The sequence below is a fragment of the Schistocerca serialis genome, chromosome 5 (genome assembly GCF_023864345.2).
Source record: "Schistocerca serialis cubense isolate TAMUIC-IGC-003099 chromosome 5, iqSchSeri2.2, whole genome shotgun sequence".
Lineage (NCBI taxonomy): Eukaryota > Metazoa > Arthropoda > Insecta > Orthoptera > Acrididae > Schistocerca > Schistocerca serialis.
In genome coordinates this window covers 328,451,818-328,474,009 of record NC_064642.1, presented here as the reverse complement: position 1 = coordinate 328,474,009, position 22,192 = coordinate 328,451,818, and the positions used below count along the sequence as shown (strand labels likewise).

The 22,192-nt window shown below is 41.1% G+C and overlaps 1 protein-coding gene across 1 annotated transcript in view; it reads right to left on the bottom strand.

The window, feature by feature from the left end:
- Positions 1 to 22,192, bottom strand: part of LOC126481269 (cadherin-23) — a 505,796-nt gene that overhangs the window by 239,175 nt on the left and 244,429 nt on the right. Inside the window, exons 4-6 of the mRNA XM_050104895.1 lie at positions 12,698 to 12,849; positions 12,180 to 12,398; positions 11,923 to 12,084 (exon numbers count right to left, since the gene is read on the bottom strand). Of these exons, the coding sequence (XP_049960852.1) occupies positions 11,923 to 12,084; positions 12,180 to 12,398; positions 12,698 to 12,849 (533 nt within the window). The remainder of the gene's footprint in view (positions 1 to 11,922; positions 12,085 to 12,179; positions 12,399 to 12,697; positions 12,850 to 22,192) is intronic.

Below are 22,192 nucleotides of genomic sequence, written 5' to 3'. Positions count from 1 at the left end.
AGAAAGTTTAACATAAAAAACATAAAACATTTGAATATAATATTCAGTATCCCGATCATTTGTCAGGAGATTATCAAAATAGGTGAACACATTGCTGTAAACTGGAGCTGCTGATATTTACAGAATTAATACACTGTCACAATGAAATATAGTTATGCACTTCTAATAAATTTATCATCCAGAAAATATCTAAAATTGACTTTTGTGACCAAGTGCTGTCAGAAATGAAATATAACATATATTTTTAGAGTCCCCATTAAGATGTTCATCTACAGAGTAGCAGGAGTTGCCTATCAAAAAGTCTTTCAAACTCTGTTTAAACTGTACTTTATCTGAAACCAAGTTTTTGATGGTTGCTGGCAATTTATTGAAAATGTGTGTTCTTTAATATTGGACCCCTTTCTGGACCAATGTAAGTCATTTTAGTTCTTTATGTAGATTGTTCTTATTCCTGGTTTTAATATTATATATTGAGCTATTGGTTGGAAATAGGGATGTATTACTTCCAATAAACTTTATTAAAGAAATAATTATACTGAGAAGCAGTGGTTAGAATACAAACTTCCTCGAATAGGTTCCTATATGATGTTCTTGCTTTTGCACACTATAAGCTTTTGCTCTGTTTGACAAGTTACTACAGAATATGATCCTGCATAACATATACAATGAAAGTGAGCAAATTATGCAAGTTTTTTTATATCTTCAACATCTGACACCATTCTCAGGCTTCAATGATTCTGTAGTATGCCCTACCCAACTGAATTTATTATTGAGTTGTAATCCCAGAAATTTGACGTTGTCAACCTCTTCAATCTGCATGGCTTCATATGTTCTGGAAGGTAATCTCTTACAGGTACTGAATTGCACATAACGGGTCATTAAAAATTTACTAAGAGTGAGTTAGCTTTAAACTATTTATTAATGTCAGTGAAAATTTGATTAGCAGCCATTTCTAAATCTGTACTTGACTTGCTTCTTATTGCAATGTTCGTATCATATGCAAATAAAACAAACTTGCCATGTGGCAATGTAACAAATGAGAGGTCATTAAGTTAAACAAGAAAAAGCAACGGACCCAAGATGGAGCCTTGAGGAACACTACATGTAATTAATTACCAATCAGATGAAAACTGACTGCTTACTGCACAAGTATTTTGTAATGGCACCCTTTGTTTCCTGTTAGTTAGATAAGACTCTAGCCATTTCACCGCACTGCCAATGACACCATTATATTCCAATTTAGTTAAGAGGGTTCTGTGATTCATACAGTCAAAGGCTTTTGACAGGTCACAAAAAATTGCAGTAGCCTCTAATTTGTTATCTAATGAATTATGTATATTCTCACTGTATGTGTAAATAGCTTTCTCTGTATCAATGATTTGGACAATATGTTATTTACAGTCAGAGGCTTAAGGAGAAGCTTCAGCACAACCTTTTCAAATATTTTTGAAACAGTCGGGAAAAGTGAAACTGATTGATAGTTTGATAGTGTCTCTTTACCTCCCTTCTTGTAAAGAGGCATATTTTAGCCAGTCCGGAAATGTTCTACTGATAAATAGATTGATTGCACAAATACACTCCTGGAAATTGAAATAAGAACACCGTGAATTCATTGTCCCAGGAAGGGGAAACTTTATTGACACATTCCTGGGGTCAGATACATCACATGATCACACTGACAGAACCACAGGCACATAGACACAGGCAACAGAGCATGCACAATGTCGGCACTAGTACAGTAAATATCCACCTTTCGCAGCAATGCAGGCTGCTATTCTCCCATGGAGACGATCGTAGAGATGCTGGATGTAGTCCTGTGGAACGGCTTGCCATGCCATTTCCACCTGGCGCCTCAGTTGGACCAGCGTTCGTGCTGGACGTGCAGACCGCGTGAGACGACGCTTCATCCAGTCCCAAACATGCTCAATGGGGGACAGATCCGGAGATCTTGCTGGCCAGGGTAGTTGACTTACACCTTCTAGAGCACGTTGGGTGGCACGGGATACATGCGGACGTGCATTGTCCTGTTGGAACAGCAAGTTCCCTTGCCGGTCTAGGAATGGTAGAACGATGGGTTCGATGACGGTTTGGATGTACCGTGCACTATTCAGTGTCCCCTCGACGATCACCAGTGGTGTACGGCCAGTGTAGGAGATCGCTCCCCACACCATGATGCCGGGTGTTGGCCCTGTGTGCCTCGGTCGTATGCAGTCCTGATTGTGGCGCTCACCTGCACGGCGCCAAACACGCATACGACCATCATTGGCACCAAGGCAGAAGCGACTCTCATCGCTGAAGACGACACGTCTCCATTCGTCCCTCCATTCACGCCTGTCGCGACACCACGGGAGGCGGGCTGCACGATGTTGGGGCGTGAGCGGAAGACGGCCTAACGGTGTGCGGGACCGTAGCCCAGCTTCATGGAGACGGTTGCGAATGGTCCTCGCCGATACCCCAGGAGCAACAGTGTCCCTAATTTGCTGGGAAGTGGTGGTGCGGTCCCCTACGGCACTGCGTAGGATCCTACGGTCTTGGCGTGCATCCGTGCGTCGCTGCGGTCCGGTCCCAGGTCGACGGGCACGTGCACCTTCCGCCGACCACTGGCGACAACTTCGATGTACTGTGGAGACCTCACGCCCCACGTGTTGAGCAATTCGGCGGTACGTCCACCCGGCCTCCCGCATGCCCACTATACGCCCTTGCTCAAAGTCCGTCAACTGCACATACGGTTCACGTCCACGCTGTCGTGGCATGCTACCAGTGTTAAAGACTGCGATGGAGCTCCGTATGCCACGGCAAACTGGCTGACACTGACGGAGGCGGTGCACAAATGCTGCGCAGCCAGCGCCATTCGTCGGCCAACACCGCGGTTCCTGGTGTGTCCGCTGTGCCGTGCGTGTGATCATTGCTTGTACAGCCCTCTCGCAGTGTCCGGAGCAAGTATGGTGGGTCTGACACACCGGTGTCAATGTGTTCTTTTTTCCATTTCCAGGAGTGTAGCTTAAGATAGATCTCAACTTGCATGAGCACTCTTTGATTAACTTCATTGATATGTTATCACAACTGCTATAACATTTTTTTTAAGGATTTTATAGTGGATGCTACTTCTATGGGAGATGTGAGTGTCATTTCCGTTTTACTGAAGTTATTTGTAAAGACTGGACTCAGACACTCCATTTCACTTTTTGCCAAACCTGATAGCCCCAAGCTGGCAGTAACAGAAACAAAGTACTTGTTCTGGAGGTTTGTAATACTACATGCACTTGTTACCAATATCTCACTTAGTTTTAGAGCTATCGTCACACCTGTCTTTGTCTGCACTATATCCCACATACTTCTTTTTAATGGATTACAACAGTAAGATCAGTGCTGTTCCTAGATAGTAGATGAGTTTCCTTTTTGTCCCACATGAATCTTTATTTCTTGTGTAATCCGTGGTTTATTTTTAGAATTCTGTTTGATTTGAATTACCTTCAGGGGAAAGCAGTTTTCAAAACAGAAAGTAACTTTACCAATGAATGCTTGGTATTTTCCACTTGAGTCAGAAGTACTGTAAACATCTATCCAGTTCGTATCTTTGAGCAATCTCATAACATTCTCAATTTTTGACTGACTTCTTACCATCCTGTACTCCAATTTAATAGATTTTCAAAATTTAACAAAAGATGCTGTATGTCATGATCAGATACCCCATTTACTATTGGTTTTGTGATTTGATTTTTTTCCCCTAGATTTCGTCTACAAAGATATTATCAACAGCTGTCTCAGAGCATTTACATACCTTAGTTTCAAAGCTCAATTACTAAGAATTTAGTGCTAGCCTTCTCTCAAGACTTTCAGTGCTCCTGCAGAGGAAGGAGGGGGGCAACAACATAGTAAGTTCAGATTGTTTCACTCTCCCAAACTAACATAGACCCTACATTGTTTCACACCCAGAGCTGAACTCTCCCAACTTGCTCCTCCACCATGATTTACAAGGAAGCTACCCTCTCCAGTGAATCTAATGGGATCCAGTGAATAATATTCAGAAAAATGCCTTTAATCTAAAGTCTTTGATATACATTGCTCTTAAATACAGAGTTTCTAATATAAACATAAGTGCTTTGTTCACCACTGCATAGGAACCAACACTGGGGAGCCAGGCTTCAATTGCAGCACATGCTCCAGGCCTCTCTTCATACTGTTCTACCGTATCTTCCTTCGCCGTCGGCGTTGTCATAGTTATCGTGAGACACCGTTATACCAAGAGGAAAGGCGCGTCGATCTTAGAGCATGAGATATGATGACCTTAAGCCATAGACAACACACAACGGTCACGGTAGCACCTGATTCCGGAATAGCTGCAGTAGTTAAGATCTACGAACTATCCCCTGTTGACCAGGTCCCCAAAACTTAACTCGTAACGAGATCCCTTCAAAGCAAATTGTCATACGATCGTCTATAAAGGCTTTGTACAACGAGAGTACATGTTACGGTTTATGGAATAATAACAGATACGACCAAACTGTCTTGTCTCTTCTGCTTTATTTAACATAACTTCGTTCACAGTTTCATTTCGCATTCACCACTCATTCACCGAAACCCTTTGATGAACAGTTTTGGTTGCATAACACCAACAGTCAATGATAATGATACAGCTTTTCTCCTTTTTATAAATTGAAGCCCGCTCTCCGTGATATAATAAAAAAAACCGGTCTCAATACTGCGTGCCTCGTGAGACGCGAATAGACTTATCCTGGAATTGACCGCCCTGTAGGTGTACTCAATTTAATGGGCACACTTCACTGTCCGCTATTTCACGTAACTGAATGTCCATTTGTTAGTCTGATTATACACTGTAGCTATTTAAAATTCGCCCCTATATTTTTCACAACGCACAAATAGCACTTCGTTACTGGTTTTCTTTTTTTTCTTCTAAGAGTAAACGGAAAAAAAAAAGACGCCGTATCATCGGCTTAGTCGATATAAAGCAAAACACCTTAATATGCCCAATTTTACCTCTTCTTATAGGATCGGCTACCTTAATCATTAATTTATTACATATTATTTCCAATAACGCTAAACAGGTATCGCCGTTATATTTTTAATTGTATTCAAAAGCATGTTACTACTATTATGACCGACCAAATCATAACAAATCGTGCGGCGTGCATTTTTAACGATAACTTTACGCTATTCAAGTTCCGTTACAGCTGTCTTGACTCGTAATGTTACACTGTGACAGCCAGTATATCAGTTTTACTCAAACTAGATGAGTTAGGAGTGGTTTTGAAAAGAAGCCTAAGAGAATTGTTACACTATTTAGCATTCCAGACTGTTGTGTCAGTAATTCCTGTGCACAGAGTTGTGATGAACTCAGATGGAAACCTTACAAAGTAATGGTACCACTTCTACTGACCAATTCAACTAGGGTAGCTTGCTGTCAGTACTGTATTTGGCTACTGCTGTCTGTGCGTGATGGAGGTGTTGATAATGAACTCTGAAGTTATACTTGCATATACAGAATTCTAATATCCCTTTCATTATTTTTGTAACATATTGCACATGCAGCAAGCAACACTCAAATTGAATGACAGTGCTACAATTGCAATAATTGTTAACTGACAGAGCTTTTCAATGAATCCACATTAAAATCACTGTGGGATGGGACAACAGAGCCTCCAGATTTTTTATGAAGAGCTTAAAGTTTGAAACTTCCTGGTAGATTAAAACTGTGTGCCAGACCAAGACTTGAACTCGGGACCTTTGTCTTTGGCGGGCAAGTGCTCTACCAACTCAGCTACCCAAGCATGACTCATGTCCCGTCCTCACAGCTTTACTTCTGCCAGTACCTCGTCTCCTACCTTCCAAACTTTACAGAAGCTCTCCTGCAAACCTTGCAGAACTAGCACTCCTGAAAGGAAGGATATTTCAGAGACATGGCTTAGCCACAGCCTGGGGGATGTTTCCAGAATGATATTTTCACTATGCAGCGGAGTGTGCGCTGATATGAAACTTCCTGGCAGATTAAAACTGTGTGCCAGACCGAGACTCGAACTCGGGACCTTTGCCTTTCGCAGGCAAGTGCTCTACCAACTGAGCTACCCGAGGACGACCCACACCCCGTCCTCACAGCTTAAAGTTTCCTGAAGAAAGTAATGTAAATCAATGTGAGTTGGGTGGTAAGAACCAAGGACATGTGTAATGCCAGAAACTGGTGTCTGGGGGAAGAATCCAGATGGCACATGTGGTGAACCCTATCTTCCACTTGTAAGCCATCATATTTTCATATACCGAGTGAGGTGGCGCAGTGGTTATCACACTGAACTCAGATTCGAGAGGATGATGGTTCAAACCTGCATCCGGCTATAATGATTTAGGTTTTCTGTGATTTCCCTAAATCGTTTCACATGTCCTTCCCTAATCTGAGCTTGTGCTCTGTCTCTAATGACCTCATTGTCAATGGGACGTTAAACACTAATCTCCTCTTCCTCAGGTTTTCATATCTCATCTGGTGCAGTCGCCAACAACCAGTCTTTTCTTCTCATCTCGTCTGATAAGTCTTCCCTGACCTAGGGTATGGGTGACTTTTTCCAAACTCTGCCCATTACCTAAACATCACCAGTCCTTTTCTGTCACTCCTCTACCTTCCCCTTCAATCCTTTTGCTGGAAGGCAGCTGACTCTGAAAGCTTACAAATTTTAAATACCTGCCACTGCTAGATGAGGGAAATATTTTATCTATCAAATTACATTATAACTGAGTAAGTTCATGATGCGTGAAATAATTATACTGAAGTATGCAGTGACCCAGTGCTTAAAATTTGTGGTATTCAAAACAATCTTTGACTGCTAATTATTTTTTCATTAATTTATGACTGTTTTCATTCTATGTAATTATCAGCTGTATCTAGAAAAGACAAAAATGAACTTGAAAATTTATCAATGAGAGCATTATGACACCATACAAAAGTACCAGTAGTAGCATTTACATGCTTTAACTGAGAAGTAGCTAAAGGGCTACATATCTTCCTGAAGTAGTAAGCAGAACACGAAAAATTAAACAGTGGAAAATCCAGGATGGAATGCAACAATACAAGAGAAGGAAAGTTGCTACTCACCATTAGCGGAGATGCTGAGCTGTGATAGGCACAATAAAAAGATTCACACAATCATAGCTTTCGGCCATTAAGGCCTTTGTCAGCAGTAGACACACACACACACACACACACACACACACACACACACACACACACACACACACGCAAGCACAACTTGCACACACATCTGCAGTCTCAGAGAGCTGAAACTACACTGCGATCAGCAGCACCAGTGCATGATGGGAGTGGCGACTGGGTGGGTGTAAGGAGGAGGCTGGGGCAGGGAGGGGGAGGGATAGTATGGTGAGCGTGGCGGACAGCGAAGTGTTGCAGTTTAGATGGAGTGTAGGAGAGAAGGTGCGGAGGGGGGAGGGGGTAAGTAGTAGAAAGGAGAGAAATAAAAATAAAAATAAAAGAAATTAAAAGACTGGGCGTGTCGGTGAAATAATGGCTGTGTAGTGCTGGAATGGGAACAGGGAGGGGGCTGGATGGGTGCGGACAGTGACTAACGAAGGTTGAGGCCAGGAGGGTTATGGGAAGGTAGGATGTATTGCAGGGAAAGTTCCCACCTGCACAATTCAGAAAAGTTGGTGTTGGTGGGAAGGATCCATATGGCACAGGCTGTAAGGTAGTCATTGAGATGATGGGTATCATGTTTGACAGCGTGTTCAGCTACAGGGTGGTCCACTTGTCTTTTGGCCACAGTTTGTCTGTGGCCATTCACGTGGACAGACAGCTTGTTGGTTGTCATGCCTACATAGAATGCAGCGCAGTGGTTGCAGCTTAGCTTGTAGATCACATGACTGGTTTCACAGGTAGCCCTGCCTTTGATGGGATAGGTGATGTTAGTGACTGGACTGGAGTAGGTGGTGGTAGGAGGATGTATGGGACAGGTCTTGCATCTAGGTCTATTACAGGGGTATGAGCCACGAGGTAAGGGATTGGGACCAGGGTTGTGTAAGGATGTACGAGTATATTGTGTAGGTTCGGTAGACAGTGGAATACCATGGTAGGAGGAGTAGGAAGGATAGTGGGTAGGACATTTCTCATTTCAGGGCATGACAAGAGGTAGTCGAAACCCTGGTGGAGAATGCTCCTCTGTGGCCGGACTGTGGGACTTTGGGAGATGGTGGGAGGCTGGAAAGATAAGGCATGGGAGATTTGTTTTTGTACAAGGATGGGAGGATAATTACGGTCAGTGAAGGCTTCAGTGAGACCCTCGGTATATTTAGAGAGGGACTGCTCGTCACTGCAGATGCGACAACCACGGGTGGCTAGGCTGTATGGAAGGGACTTCTTGGTATGAAACGGGTGGCAGCTGTTGAAGTGGAGGTATTGCTGGTGATTAGTAGGTTTGATATGGACAGAGGTACTGATGTAGCCATCTCTGAGGTGGTGGTCAACATCTAGAAAGGTGGCTTGTTGGGTTGAGTAGGACCAGGTGAAGCAAATGGGGGAGAAGTTGTTGAGGTTCTGGAGGAATGTGAGTAAGGTGTCCTCACCTTCAATCCAGATAGCAAAGATGTCATCAATGAATCTGAACCAGGTGAGGGGTTTAGGATTCTGGGTTTTTAGGAAGGATTCCTCTAGATGGCCCATGAATAGGTTAGCATAGGATGGTGCCATGTGGGTGCCCAAAGCCATATCGTGAATTTGGTTGTAGGTAATGCTTTCAAAGGAGAAGTAATTGTGGGTGAGGATATAGTGTAGTTTCAGCTCTCTCAGACTGCAGATGTGTGTGCAATGCGTGAGTGTGTGTGTGCGTGTGTGTATGTGTGTCTACTGCTGACAAAGGCCTTAATGGGCAAAAGCTATGATTGTGTGAATCTTATTGTGCCTATTGCAGCTCAGCATCTCTGCTATATGGTGAGTAGCAACTTTCCTTCTCTCGTATTGGAACATGAAAAATTTTGTAGCCAAGATAGGTGCTGTCAAAAGATGTAAGAACATAATAAAACTATGATAAACACAAATGATCCATTACTGTGTAGGGCCACCATCAGCATACTGTGCTTGCAGCTGTAGTACAAGCAACTGAAGAGGCTTGGCCACTAAGTGCTGCTTGCTGCATATGCAATATGTTACAAAAATAATGAAAGGGATATTAGAATCCTGTATATGCAAGTATAACATCAGTTCATTATCAACACTTCCATCATGCACAGACAGCAGTAGCCAAATACAGTACTGACAGCAAGCTACATTAGTTGAATTTATCAGGAGAAGTACTACCATTACTTTGTAAGGTTTCCATCTGAGTTCATCACAACTCTGTGCACAGGTATTACTGACATAACAGTTTGGGGTGCTAAATGGTGTATCGATTCACTTAAGCTTCTTTCCAAAACCACTCCTAACTCATATAGTTTGACTAAAACTGATATACTGGCTGCCACGGTATGCGGAGAGGCCTGGAGCATGTGCTGCAATTGAAGCCTTGCCCCCCAGTGTTGGTTCCTATGCAATGGTGAACAAAGCACTTATGTTTATATTAGAAACTCTGTATTTAAGAGCAATGTATCTCAAAGACTTTAGATTAAATGCATTTTTCTGGAGATTGTTCACTGGATCCCATCAGATTCACTGGAGAGGGTAGCTTCCTTGTAAATCATGGTGGAAGAGCAGGTTGGGAGAGTTCAGCTCTGGGTGTGAAACAGTGTAGGGTCTATGTTGGTTTGGGAGAGTGGTATTGTCTGAACTTACTAATGTTGTTCCCCCCCTCCCTCCTCTGCAGGAGCATTAAAAGTCTTGAGAGAAGGATAGCACTAAATTCTTATTGATGGAGGATACAGCTTAGTTACTATTAATGAAGTACGGGATATTGTACACTGATCAAGTTGACCACAGAATTTTACTAAGTTCTGGCAGTTAGTGAAAACATAAGCTGCAATCAAAAACCTAAAATGAGATGAATGTGAGTAGCAACACTAACTACTTTCATACAAAGTACATAATGCCTCCAAGCTATGGTATCATGACAGCAGCTGTACTGAGATTCCATTCACTGCACTTGATGTGTGAAATCACTTCTCATTGTCTTCAATTTACACACAGTCTATTGCACGTCCTATTTCAATATTATGTACCTTGTCATTATTTAAGTCTTGTCTTTTAAATAAAGCTGGCGTGAAACATGTTTATTCAAGTTATATTCTCTATTATTTCTGTACTGAACTTGTAATTTCAGACAACAGGTAATTTACTGTGGAATTTCACTGGAAACTGAAATAAAAAGTGATAGATTTAGAAAATCGCACTCTGCTCCACTACATAAATACCAGTTGTGTAAGTACACTGATTCATGGTGAAGAATAACTGCTACTGGTAAATACTGTATGATGCAGGCTTGATATGTATGTGATCAACTGTTAACAAAATCTTTAACAGAAAAACAAAGCACAAGCAGGGATGCAAAATTAATATGCTAAGTATTTTTGTGTCTTGTACTGTTTCACTTCATTTGAAATGTCTTTCCTTCGGTAGTGTTACATTTCACCGGTAATAAAACAGTGTGGTTACAAAACAATAAGCACAACAGTATCTAATATTTGTTAAATAAAATATCTTACATTAATCATTATGTATGTAATACAAATGCTATATGGAAGCAATATAGCATGGAAGCAACATAGCATTCAGTATATAGTATGCTTACTAAACTAAGCTTTAAATAAGCTGCAGTTGTTGAAGAAAATTCATGTGAAAGTACAACGAGAAAATTACACTGATAAAAATTGATTAAAGTTAGACTAACAATTATGGAAAGATTGTTACTCACAATGTAGATGTCATGCTGAAAGACTGTTACACATTAAACTTTTGGCCAAAGCCTTCATGAGAAAAGAGAAACATACACGAATTCACACAAGCAAGCGCACCTCATACACGCATGATCACTATCTCTGGCTGCTCAGGTGTGGCTGAAACTTAGATGCATCAAAAGGGAGCAACAATCCATAGTGGAACAGAAAAGGTGGAGGGATAGCAGAGTATGGTGGGAAGGGGGGGGGGGGGGGGGGGGGAACAGTGCTTCCTGGCGGAACGTGCAGGCTCTAGAGGTGGCCGACAATGCTACCTGGTGCAGTGTCTGAAGGCTGTAGGGGTAGGAGAGATGGGAAGGGAAAAATAAGACTTGAAAGGAGAGGAGCAGACAAGGGGAAAAGATTGGTGGGTGCATTGACGGAGAGCAGTAAAAAATGAGGGTGAGGACATGATCTGGGAGGAGGTGATATGACAGAGGGGACAGAAACTGTTGGGTTTCTACATTAACCTACTACCCCCACACCCTCCACCCAATGGTTTCTATCCTCTCTGTCCTATCAACTGCTCCCAAATCATGTCCCCATCCTCATTGTGCATTGTTCTCTGCCAATGCATCCACTGATATTTTCCTCTTCTCTGCTCATCTTCTTTCTGCTTCCTTTTTTCCCTTCCCTCTCTCTCTCCCACAGTCTCCTGATGCTGCACCGGGTTGCCCTTTCTTCCACCTCTAGACCCAGCTTGCTCTGCCAGGCAGCACTATTTTCTCTCCCACACCCACACCCTACTATCCCTACCCCTTCCCACTCCACTATGGATTGTTGCTCCCGTTTGACATGTTCCACTTTCTGCTGGTCTGAGCAGTGAGAGATAGTGGTCATGTGTGTGTGACATGTGCTTGCTTGGGTGAATGCATGTGTTTCTTTTTTCTGGTGAAGGCTTTGGCCGAAAGCTTTATGTGTAACAAACTTTTCATTTTGCCTGTCTGCAACTCAACATGTCACCTTAACAGCGAGTAGCAGTCTATCCTTTCCATAATTGCTGACATCAACCTGGACTTTACATTGCTTGAAAGTTAAACTAACCTTCTCATTATTTGCTCGGTCTGTTGCTAACACTCTAAGCTGATACAAAAATTTCCTTTCATAATCTAAATGTCCTGAAAGTCTGATGACACCTTTCCCATTGACAGTAGAGATAGAAAATACATCATTATCACCATCAGTTTCTTGCAAGTGGTAGACAACCTGCAAAAAATGATAACTAAATTAGTTGGGTATAAACCAACACCATTTTTTAATTTTTAATCACATGTTACTCAGTAACAAATTGTTTACTTCACCTGCCCGTAAGATCCTTCATCCTGATCTGTAGCTTCAACAGTTGTAATAATTCCAGGTGGACTGTTTTCTTCAATACTGATGGTTGGCTGATATGGTTTAAAAACTGGTTCGTTGTCATTGATATCTTCAACCAAAATGAATAAACTTTGAGTGACATAGTTCCCATCACCCAAGTGGCCATCAGTCAAAGTAAGGACAAGAGTGTACTCCTCCTTCTCCTGTGTGACACAAAAATTTGACTTGAATTCACTTTTACTTTCAGTTTTAAGAATATGATTCCTATGACTTAGCAAATCATGAGCAGCATTTAATTCATGATGAAGAGTGAAATAATGGTGTCATGACAAAACTATTGTGTGAGTTTCTGCTTCTCACAATGTTGAATTGATTATGTGCATCCAGATAACAGATAACTGTGTTCACACAAATACATAGTCTAGAAGGCAATAATGAATAAATAAGTAAGTAAACCAAAGGAATGGGAAACAACAAACATATGTGCTTGGTGACTACAAACCTCCCTGTCAAGGGGCTTCCTGAGGTAGATACTGGCCTGGTTGCCAGCAAAATTCTCTATCCTGAGAATGTCGCTGTCCAGTTGTTCACGTACACCGAAAGTAAGGGAGTCTCCATCTGTGTCGACACCCCGGAGTCTGTATAGTAGGCTACCTATCAACATACAATAGTTCTTTTTCGGGCACATGATGTAAAAACATATTGAAGAAAGCTTCTTACAGACTGAAACAGAAAATACCGTTTCATATTCTCACTGTTATTAGCTACTGGTACTATCCAAAAATGTGCCCCTGTCATTAGATCAGATCTGAACATTGTAACTCATTTTCACTGATGTACATGCAACACAGTGGAAGAATGGTGTAATATCCCTTATAGTCTCAACAACTACTCACAGTGGAAAGTCCAATTTTTCTAAACTTCTAATTTGTTGAATGTAGATAGTCTGTAGTGTAGAATGCAAGTTTTCAGTGTCTAGAACCCTGTCCTAACTGAAGGAGAACCAAAAAATCATGAAACTTTGGTACTTTTTCAGTTTTTTGTATATAATCTTTTTTTTTTTCTACAGCTGTTAACAAAAATCATTTTCTCAAAGAGTGTTAAATTTCCTCTATTTCTGCAAGACATGCTTACCAAAATACAGAGTTTCAATGAAATGGCAGGTTGCTCAAATTAACAAAAATATAGCAAGAGGTGCAGTTTTTATTTAAGATTACAACTTTAATCCTAAACTTTTAAAAGCATAAGGTACATACCTCTAATGCTCAATTTTTTATCAATCACAAGAACCCTCCCCCAACAGTGGGTTGAGCCAGTTTCTTGTTACGGAATGCAAGACTTCTTTAGTGACTCTACCACTATGCCTTGGATTCAGTTCTCCTGCATGTCTACCTTGCAGAAAAATGCCATTAAAGATGAATCGATGGGATATTGAAACCTGCACATCAAGTGTGCTGAAGAAATGATTCTCTACTTGCAAGCAGCAGATCATTTGAACTATGATAAGAGTGCACATCTCTACTACCAGCACATGCTCAACACAAAAGACAAAACTGTCCTCAAATCAAACAATGGAAAATCCAGGATGGAATGTAACAGTATTAGAGAAAGAAAGTTGCTACTTGCCATATAGCGGAAATGATGAGTCGCAGATAGCCACAACAAAAAGATTCCCACAATTATGGCTTTTGGCCATTAAGATCTCTGTCAACAATACACTCACACACACACACACACACACACACACACACACACACACACACACACAAATGCAACTCGCACACACGGCTGCAGTCTCAGGCAACTGAGGCCACACTGCAAGCAGCAGCACCAATGCATGATGGGTGTGGCTACTGGGTGGGGGCAAGGAGGAGGCTGGGGTGGGGAGGGGGAGGGATGTAGGGTAAGTGCGTTGGACAGTGAAGTGCTGTTAGTGAGCATGCAGGGATGAGGTGGAAAGATGGTAGGACAGCTATGTGAGGTCGGGAGGTTAGACAGACAGCAGCAGAGAGGTGGGGAGGGTAGCAGAAGAGGAGAGAAGTAAAAAGACTGGGTGTGATGGAGGAATGAGCACTGTGTAGTGCTAGTATGGGAACAGCACTACACAGCCCTCATTCCTCCATTGCACCCAGTCTTTTTACTTCTCTCCTTTTCCACTATCCCCCCCCCCAACTTTCCACCTCTCTGTTGCCCTCCGTCTAACCTCCCAACTGCACATAGCTGCTGCCCTACCCTCCTTCCACCTCGTCCCTGCATGCTCCCCTACAGCACGTCACTGGCTGCCAGTCCTACCCTACATCCCTCACCCCCAGCCTCCTCCTTACCCCCACCCAGTCACCACTCCCATCATGCTCGCAGTGTGGTCTCAGTTGCCTGACACTGGAGTCGTGTGTGTGAGTTGTGTTTGTGTGGGTGTGTATGAGTGTGTTTGTTATCTAATTTTGACGAAGGCCTTACTAGCCAAAAGTTGTATTTGTGACAGTCTTTTTGTTCTGACTACCTGCAACTCAGCATGTCCACTGTACAATGAGTAGCAAATTTTCTTTTAACAATATTGACAATAAATAGAAATTTTCACTGAGGTACGTTGAAGAACATATGTATAGCATGTAGATATGATGCCTTCCAGAGCAGCTGGTAATCTTAATACTGAGAAGTTGAATGCATGATTCTCTATACAAGAATGTTCCTTGGGGCCTACACACCAGCATTGCTTAGCACAGGTAGCAGCATTGCTTAGCCTCGAACGAGTGAACTGTCATTTAGCTTGAGGAATTGGCATCAGCTGCATGAAGAAAATGCTGGGAGGAAACTTTGAGGATGTGAAGTTCAAACAAGAAACAAGTATGTAGCTCTAGCCTCAATTTCATGTACTCTGAAGGGAGGGAGGGAGGGAGGGAGGGAGGGAGGGAGGGAGGGAGAGAGAGAGAGAGAGAGAGAGAGAGAGAGAGAGAGAGAGAGAGAGAGAGAGAGAGAAGAGAGAAGTCAACCAACTCAATTGACCTGATGTCAGCTAATGTATGTGGACTTGTAATGAAACTGTTCTGAAGGAGAGATGTATGGTTGTAGGGTATAGGAAAATTTCCATTACCAGTCACAATAAAGGATTATTTATTTGTCACACAACTGGTTTCGGGCTTGTGCCCATCCTCAGGTGTTTATACATTTATGTACATGTTTATATTGCTGGAGATCACAGTATAAACACAATATTTATACAGCAATCTCCAGCAATATACACATGTACATGAACGTATAAACACCTGAGGATGGGCACAAGCCCAAAAATGGTCATGTGACAAATAAATAATCTTTTATTGTGACTGGTAGCGGAAATTTTTCTACATTATGGATAAAATTCACACTATATGGTTGTTTTCCAAAAGAGGTACACAAATTTTGGTATTGCTATATCATAAGGCAAAAATCTGAAGTTCAGGACGCTTTGAAATACATTCCTCAATATTCAGAAATGCTGACTCATACAGTCAAAGAGCTGTTAAGTGGCCATGGTGGAGAATTCGACAGTAAGGAAGTTCAGGTCATATGCAGGTAGAAGGTGTTACTCAGAGGTTGACAGCACTCTACATACCACAGCAAAATGTTGGAAGTTAGCATGAGATGCAAAGTATAGTTGAAAAGCAAACACCTTCAAGTACTCAAATAAAAAACGCTAATTTTTCAGCAGTCATGTCGGCAGACTTGGTCAGAGCATCAGTGTGCATTCTAAATTAAACTGAAAATCATCTGCAGAAGGAAATCAGTCCTTTTGAGTCAGGCAAGAAGCAGAGAATAAAACATTTATGTATATAGGCTGTACATGATATGCTCACATCCCAGTTTAAAGAAAATAGAAAATGGATAAGAAAGCTATCAAGTATTATCTCATGGGGTACGATGAAGATGAGCATTACAGAATTTGGGTGAGAGAAAAAAAAAAAAAAAAAAAAAAAAAAAAGAAGTCACATTCAGCAGGCACGAGAAGTGTGCAAGTTGTGAAGAACAAGTCGAGCTAACTTTGCAAGATGTTTGAGCAAGGTAATCAGGAAAAGTATGCAGCTCAAGAAGATGATGAGGCAAATTTCAGCAAAGAAGAGTCTGAAGAATCAGAGACTGAAGAGGACAGTGCCAATACCACAGAAGAGGACCTCTTCATCCAGCCTCATCGACAGCTGTGAAATTATTCAACATTAATGAAACTTTCATGGCTAAATGACTATGTAAGGCTCACTGAAGAGAAGATTAATGAAACAAATACAAAACCATACTCATGCAACTTCTCTACCACTAGGAGCAAGAGCTGTACTATATGAGTGTGTCATGTAAATACTAACCTGAGATAAGTGTTGCCAAATACTCTCATCAAGGGGTTTCATCACTGCTATGGTGTAGATTACAGTGAAAACTTCTATCAGTAGCTAAGCTGAGCACAATTTGTTCAATGTTAAGAATTGCTGAAACTGAGAAGACACATCTCTTAGAGTCTGATAGTTATACAGTGTTTGTGTGCAGAGAACTAGAAGATGTAGTATATACGCAACAGTCAGAAAGGTACAATGATGACACAGAGTCCTCAAATTAAGCTGAAGTTTGTGTGGACTTAAGCAAGCGCCAAAATGTTGAAGTAATGTTTTGGAGCTTTTCTTTTGTAAGCAGATTTCTATTCAAGTGATGCAGGTCCTTGCTTACATATCAGAAAAGAAGGTGACAAGAAACACTTAGTTGCTCTTCATGTATGTGATTGTTTAGTTATAGCCAGTGATCAGCAGGATGCCAGAGAGTTTTTTGATGAGCTGAAGGCTGGATTCAAGACCACTGTGAAACCAGCATCATATTTTCTCAGACTTGAAATAAAACACGTTGATGATGGTGTGTAATCAAGATAAGCCAACAAAACTATGCAAAGAAGATTCAGGAGTGTTTCAGTTTTCAAGAGTGCAAACCTGTCTCAACACCGATTTTAAAGGAACCAGATACATTACCAGCAGAAAGAAAGTGCAACTTTTCCTATCAACAAACAGCTGGAGTACTGATGTATCTGACACTTGGAACAAGATCTGACCTGGTTTACAATGTTAGCTTTCTGCCTCAAACTCTTGACTTGTCACCAACAGAAGACATTGTAAGACTAAAGTGAGTACTGCAGTATGCAACTGGTACGTGTGCCATAGGCATAATATATCATCCAAACTCATGCAGAGGCATATTATATTGCTACAGTGATATACACCTTGGAGGTTGCAACAAAACTGGACATGTAGGTAGAGCTATCTCCTGGCTCAGCCAAAGACAGGCAATGAATGCCACATCTACAACAAAAGCAGATCTGGTAGCTGCAACAGGAGCTGTTAAGGAGATAATTTATCTGTATAGACATTTTAGAGGAATGATAAAGCTGATGGAAGTCCCAGTCCTTGATATGAGCACTACTTCATTTTTATACTGTGAAACACATCTCTTCTGCTGCAAGTTCTTTGCTTTCCTTATTTTGAGAGGTGGCAGTATGGACCAAAAATGGAAAAATATGACCAATAAATATGGGCTCTAAAGTGCATATCTTAAGAGTTATGGGTACTTGCTCATCTTTGCTGCTGTGAAACACATCACTTCCACTGAAAAAGTGGTCATAACTCTTACATTACACATTTTAGAGCCCATGCTTCTTAGATATCTCTGGGTTGAATGATCATTCCTATCACATCCCTGAATATTGACCATTCCTCTGGCAACACCATGTATACATTTAACTGGTAAAACATTGTATCACATTAAATTTTTTTTAAGTATACGTTGTATACAGGGTGTTACAAAAAGGTACGGCCAAACTTTTCAGGAAACATTGCTCACACCACACAAATAAAAAAAAGATGTTATGAGGACTTGTGTCCAGAAACGCTTAATTTCTATGTTAGAGCTCATTTTAGTTTCGTCAGTATGTACTGTACTTCCTCGATTCACCACCAGTTGGCACAATTGAAGGAAGGTAATGTTGACTTTGGTGCTTGTGTTGACGTGCGACTCATTGCTCTACAGTACTAGCATCAAGCACATCAGTACGTACCATCAACACATTAGTGTTCATCACGAACGTGGTTTTGCAGTCAGTGCAATGTTTACAAATGCAGAGTTGGCAGATGCCCATTTGATGTATGGATTAGCATGGGGCAATAGCCGTGGCGCAGTACGTTTGTATCGAGACAGATTTCCAGAATGAAGGTGCCCGACAGGAAGACGTTCGAAGCAATTGATGGGCGTCTTAGGTAGCATGGAACATTCCAGCCTATGACTCGCGACTGGGGAAGACCTAGAACGACGAAGACACCTGCAATGGACGAGGCAGTTCTTCGTGCAGTTGACGATAACCCTAATGTCAGCGTCAGAGAAGTTGCTGCTGTACAAGGTAACGTTGACCACGTCACTGTATGGAGAGTGCTACGGGAGTTGTTTCCATACCATGTGCAGCGTGTGCAGGCACTATCAGCAGCTGATTGGCCTCCATGGGTACACTTCTGCAAATGGTTCATCCAACAATGTGTCAATCTTCATTTCAGTACAAATGTTCTCTTTACGGATGAGGCTTCATTCCAACGTGATCAAATTGCAAATTTTCACAATCAACATGTGTGGGCTGACGAGAATCCGCATGCAATTGTGCAATCATGTCATCAACACAGATTTTCTGTGAACGTTTGGGCAGGCATTGTTGGTGATGTCTTGATTGGGCCCCATGATCTTCCACCTTCCACCTACGCACAATGGAGCACGTTATCATGATTTCATACGGGATACTCTACCTATGCTGCTAGAACATGTGCCTTGACAAGTATGACACAACATGTGGTTCATGCTCGATGGAGCTCCTGCACATTTCAGTCGAAGTGTTCGTACGCTTCTCAACAACAGATTCTTAGCACACTGGACTCGCATTCAGGAGGACGACGGTTCAATCCCGTCTCCAGCCATCCTGATTTAGGTTTTCCGTGATTTCCCTAAATCGTTTCAGGCAAATGCCGGGATGGTTCCTTTGAAAGGGCACGGCCAATTTCCTTCCCAATCCTTCCCTAATCCGAGCTTGCGCTCCATCTCTAATGACCTCATTGTCGACGGGACGTTAAACACTAACCACCACCACCAACAACAGATTCAGTGGCCGATGGATTGGTAGAGGCGGACCAATTCCATGGCCTCCATGGACCTCTTGACTTTCATTTATGGGGGCATTTGAAAATCTTGTCTACGCAACCCCGGTACCAAATGTAGAGACTCTTCGTGCTCGTATTGTGGACGGCTGTGATACAATACGCCATTCTCCAGGGCTGCATCAGTGCATCAGGGATTCCATGCGATGGAGGGTGGATGCACGGATCCTCGCTAATGGAGGACATTTTGAACATTTCCTGTAACAAAGTGTTTGAAGTCACGCTGGTACGTTCTGTTGGTGTGTGTTTCCATTCCATGATTAATGTGATTTGAAGAGAAGTAATAAAATGAGCTCTAACATGGAAAGTAAGCGTTTCTGGACACATGTCCACATAACATATTTTCTTTCTTTGTGTGTGAGGAATGTTTCCTAAAAGTTTGGCCGTACCTGTTTGTAACACCCTGTAGATAAAAAATGTTTTCCCATATAGTTGCATACCTGTGCTCAACGAACGTCCTATTGAAGGTGGGAAGGGCAAGGGGAAGATAGTTTTTGGTTAAACGTTGATCATTAGAAACGTCTATGGGGTCATTTATGAGCTATATCGCTGCACAGAGGCAAGAGTCATATTACTAACCTTGACAGCATCGAGTGATGTGAACTCTCGGGCTGTGGCAATCGGAGTTTAGCTTGTTAAGATGTCAGATGTTCTTCGTAACCTGTGAGCTTATGAGCAATAAGGTATCGTGTGTACTTCGCACCCAGTGTTATTTTTTGTTCCATATACCGCACCCATACCATAGAACAACACATCTACCAATAAAAACCGCGTTTTTGCCATTTATACGGAGCCATAGTGGAAATAAGTGTCCAGTTGGTGGTATTATTAAGTTGACCATTAGAACCATGTACTATTATGCGTATGATTTCTAAAAATGTTGTAAAATTAAAATTATTAGGTTGAATCCTAAAGTTTTGCAGATTTTTTTGATAGTTATGCCTTTCAGCAGTGCAAAGTGTAAGAAATTTGATGCTATACAAGAAAGGTTATTTCCATTGAAAATTTGTGAATTACTTAGCTCCAATGGTACCGTATTCATTCCATCACTACGAGGCGTGATCAAAAAGTAATGGCAATTTTTTTTAATGATGTGAGATTTATACATCCGATTTTGAATTTTTTGTCATGTCGGTACACCTTTTCCTAATGTATGTTTGCATTTTCAGCTGTTCTGAGTGCTGATTGCAAATTTTTACTTGACTCTGGGGCAGACGATGTTGGGAACGGGAGCTCGTGATTGGCTCATCGCACGTTGGTTGCTGAGACAAGTCCCGCCTCCTTTTCCCAGAGCAGCAGTTGTAATGAATCAATGTGTCAGAGAAGTGACACTAAAGTTTATAGCGAGACGCTCATTTCTATAAATAATATCACTCACTTCGCGCAACAACGCACACGGATAAACACAGTATTCACAACGGTACCTTTTGTTGGCAACAAACGTAAACATTCCTGAATGGAACGAAGTCAACCGATTTCTGCCGACCAGAGTGGAGCGTACTAAAACTGTGCGACCAGTATTTAGTTAACTGTTGACAGTTGGAAAGGTTATACGTGTTTTCGACTGCTCTGTGAATTTTTACTTCCAAAAAGATGGCTCAGAGAATCTGCATTAAATTTTGCTTGAAAAACTTAAGAAAGCACTGCACTGCTTTCGAAATACTGACTGTGTCTTTTGGCGAATCTACTGTGAGTAAGACAAGAATTTACAAGTGTTATAATCGTTTAAAAGTTAAATATGGAGTGCCACAAGGATCAGTAATAGGTCCTGTTCTGTTCTTACTCTATGTAAATGACCTACACATAAGCAATGACAGCAGTAAAATATTTCAATTTGCTGATGATACAAGTGTTCTAGTTACAGGAAACTCAGAAGAAACTCTTGTAAAAAACATAAAAGAAACCACTGACAGGCTAACATGTTACTTTGATGACAATGACCTAATAATAAACACTGAAAAAACTGTAGCTAAGGAGAATAATGGAATGGGTAGATAATCGCAAATAATGTAGACCATTGTTTCAAAACAGGTTGATCCTGCCACTTCCTTGCATATATATACTTGAAAATATAATGTATTTAAAGCAAAACTTACATACAAAAAAACCACTCATCACTCAAAATCACACAATACACAGCTATGATACAAGACAAAAATGGGATGTACATGTTCAAAGCGCCAACACAAAGTTATTTCAAAACAGCTTTATCCATCCTAGTATCAAACTATACAATGCCTTACCAGATACCATTAAACACATACAAAACATTGGTCACTTCAAATCTAAACTGAAGTCGTACTTGGTTGATCACTGCTTTTACACAGTAAATGAATACCTACAAAACTAAATTTTTGTGTGTTTACCCAATGTAGTCTCATTCAGAAGAACATTTGTATGTTATCTCTCTGTATATAGCGTAACAACATTTATTTAAGTATTCATCATTAACTGAATCAGTAATTGTAAAAACAACATTAGTCCAAAAAAGTAAATTTTTCAGGAGAAGTAAAAAACCATATACAGGCTAAATAATAGACAGTAGGATAAATCTATTAATTTTAATATTGACTGTATATGTTAGGTAAGCTTTAACAATAAAACAAAGTACTTTAAATGTAATAACTTTGCATGAACTTTTTTTTTTTAATTGTACGGATGAACGTTTTGGACTGACATTTTAACTTCAACATTTGTTTATGTTATCAAAAATTACTTTATTGTATAAATTTAATATACAATATTACTTGTACATTGTCTAATATTGTTTCACAGAGAAATTGAAAACTATTGTTAAT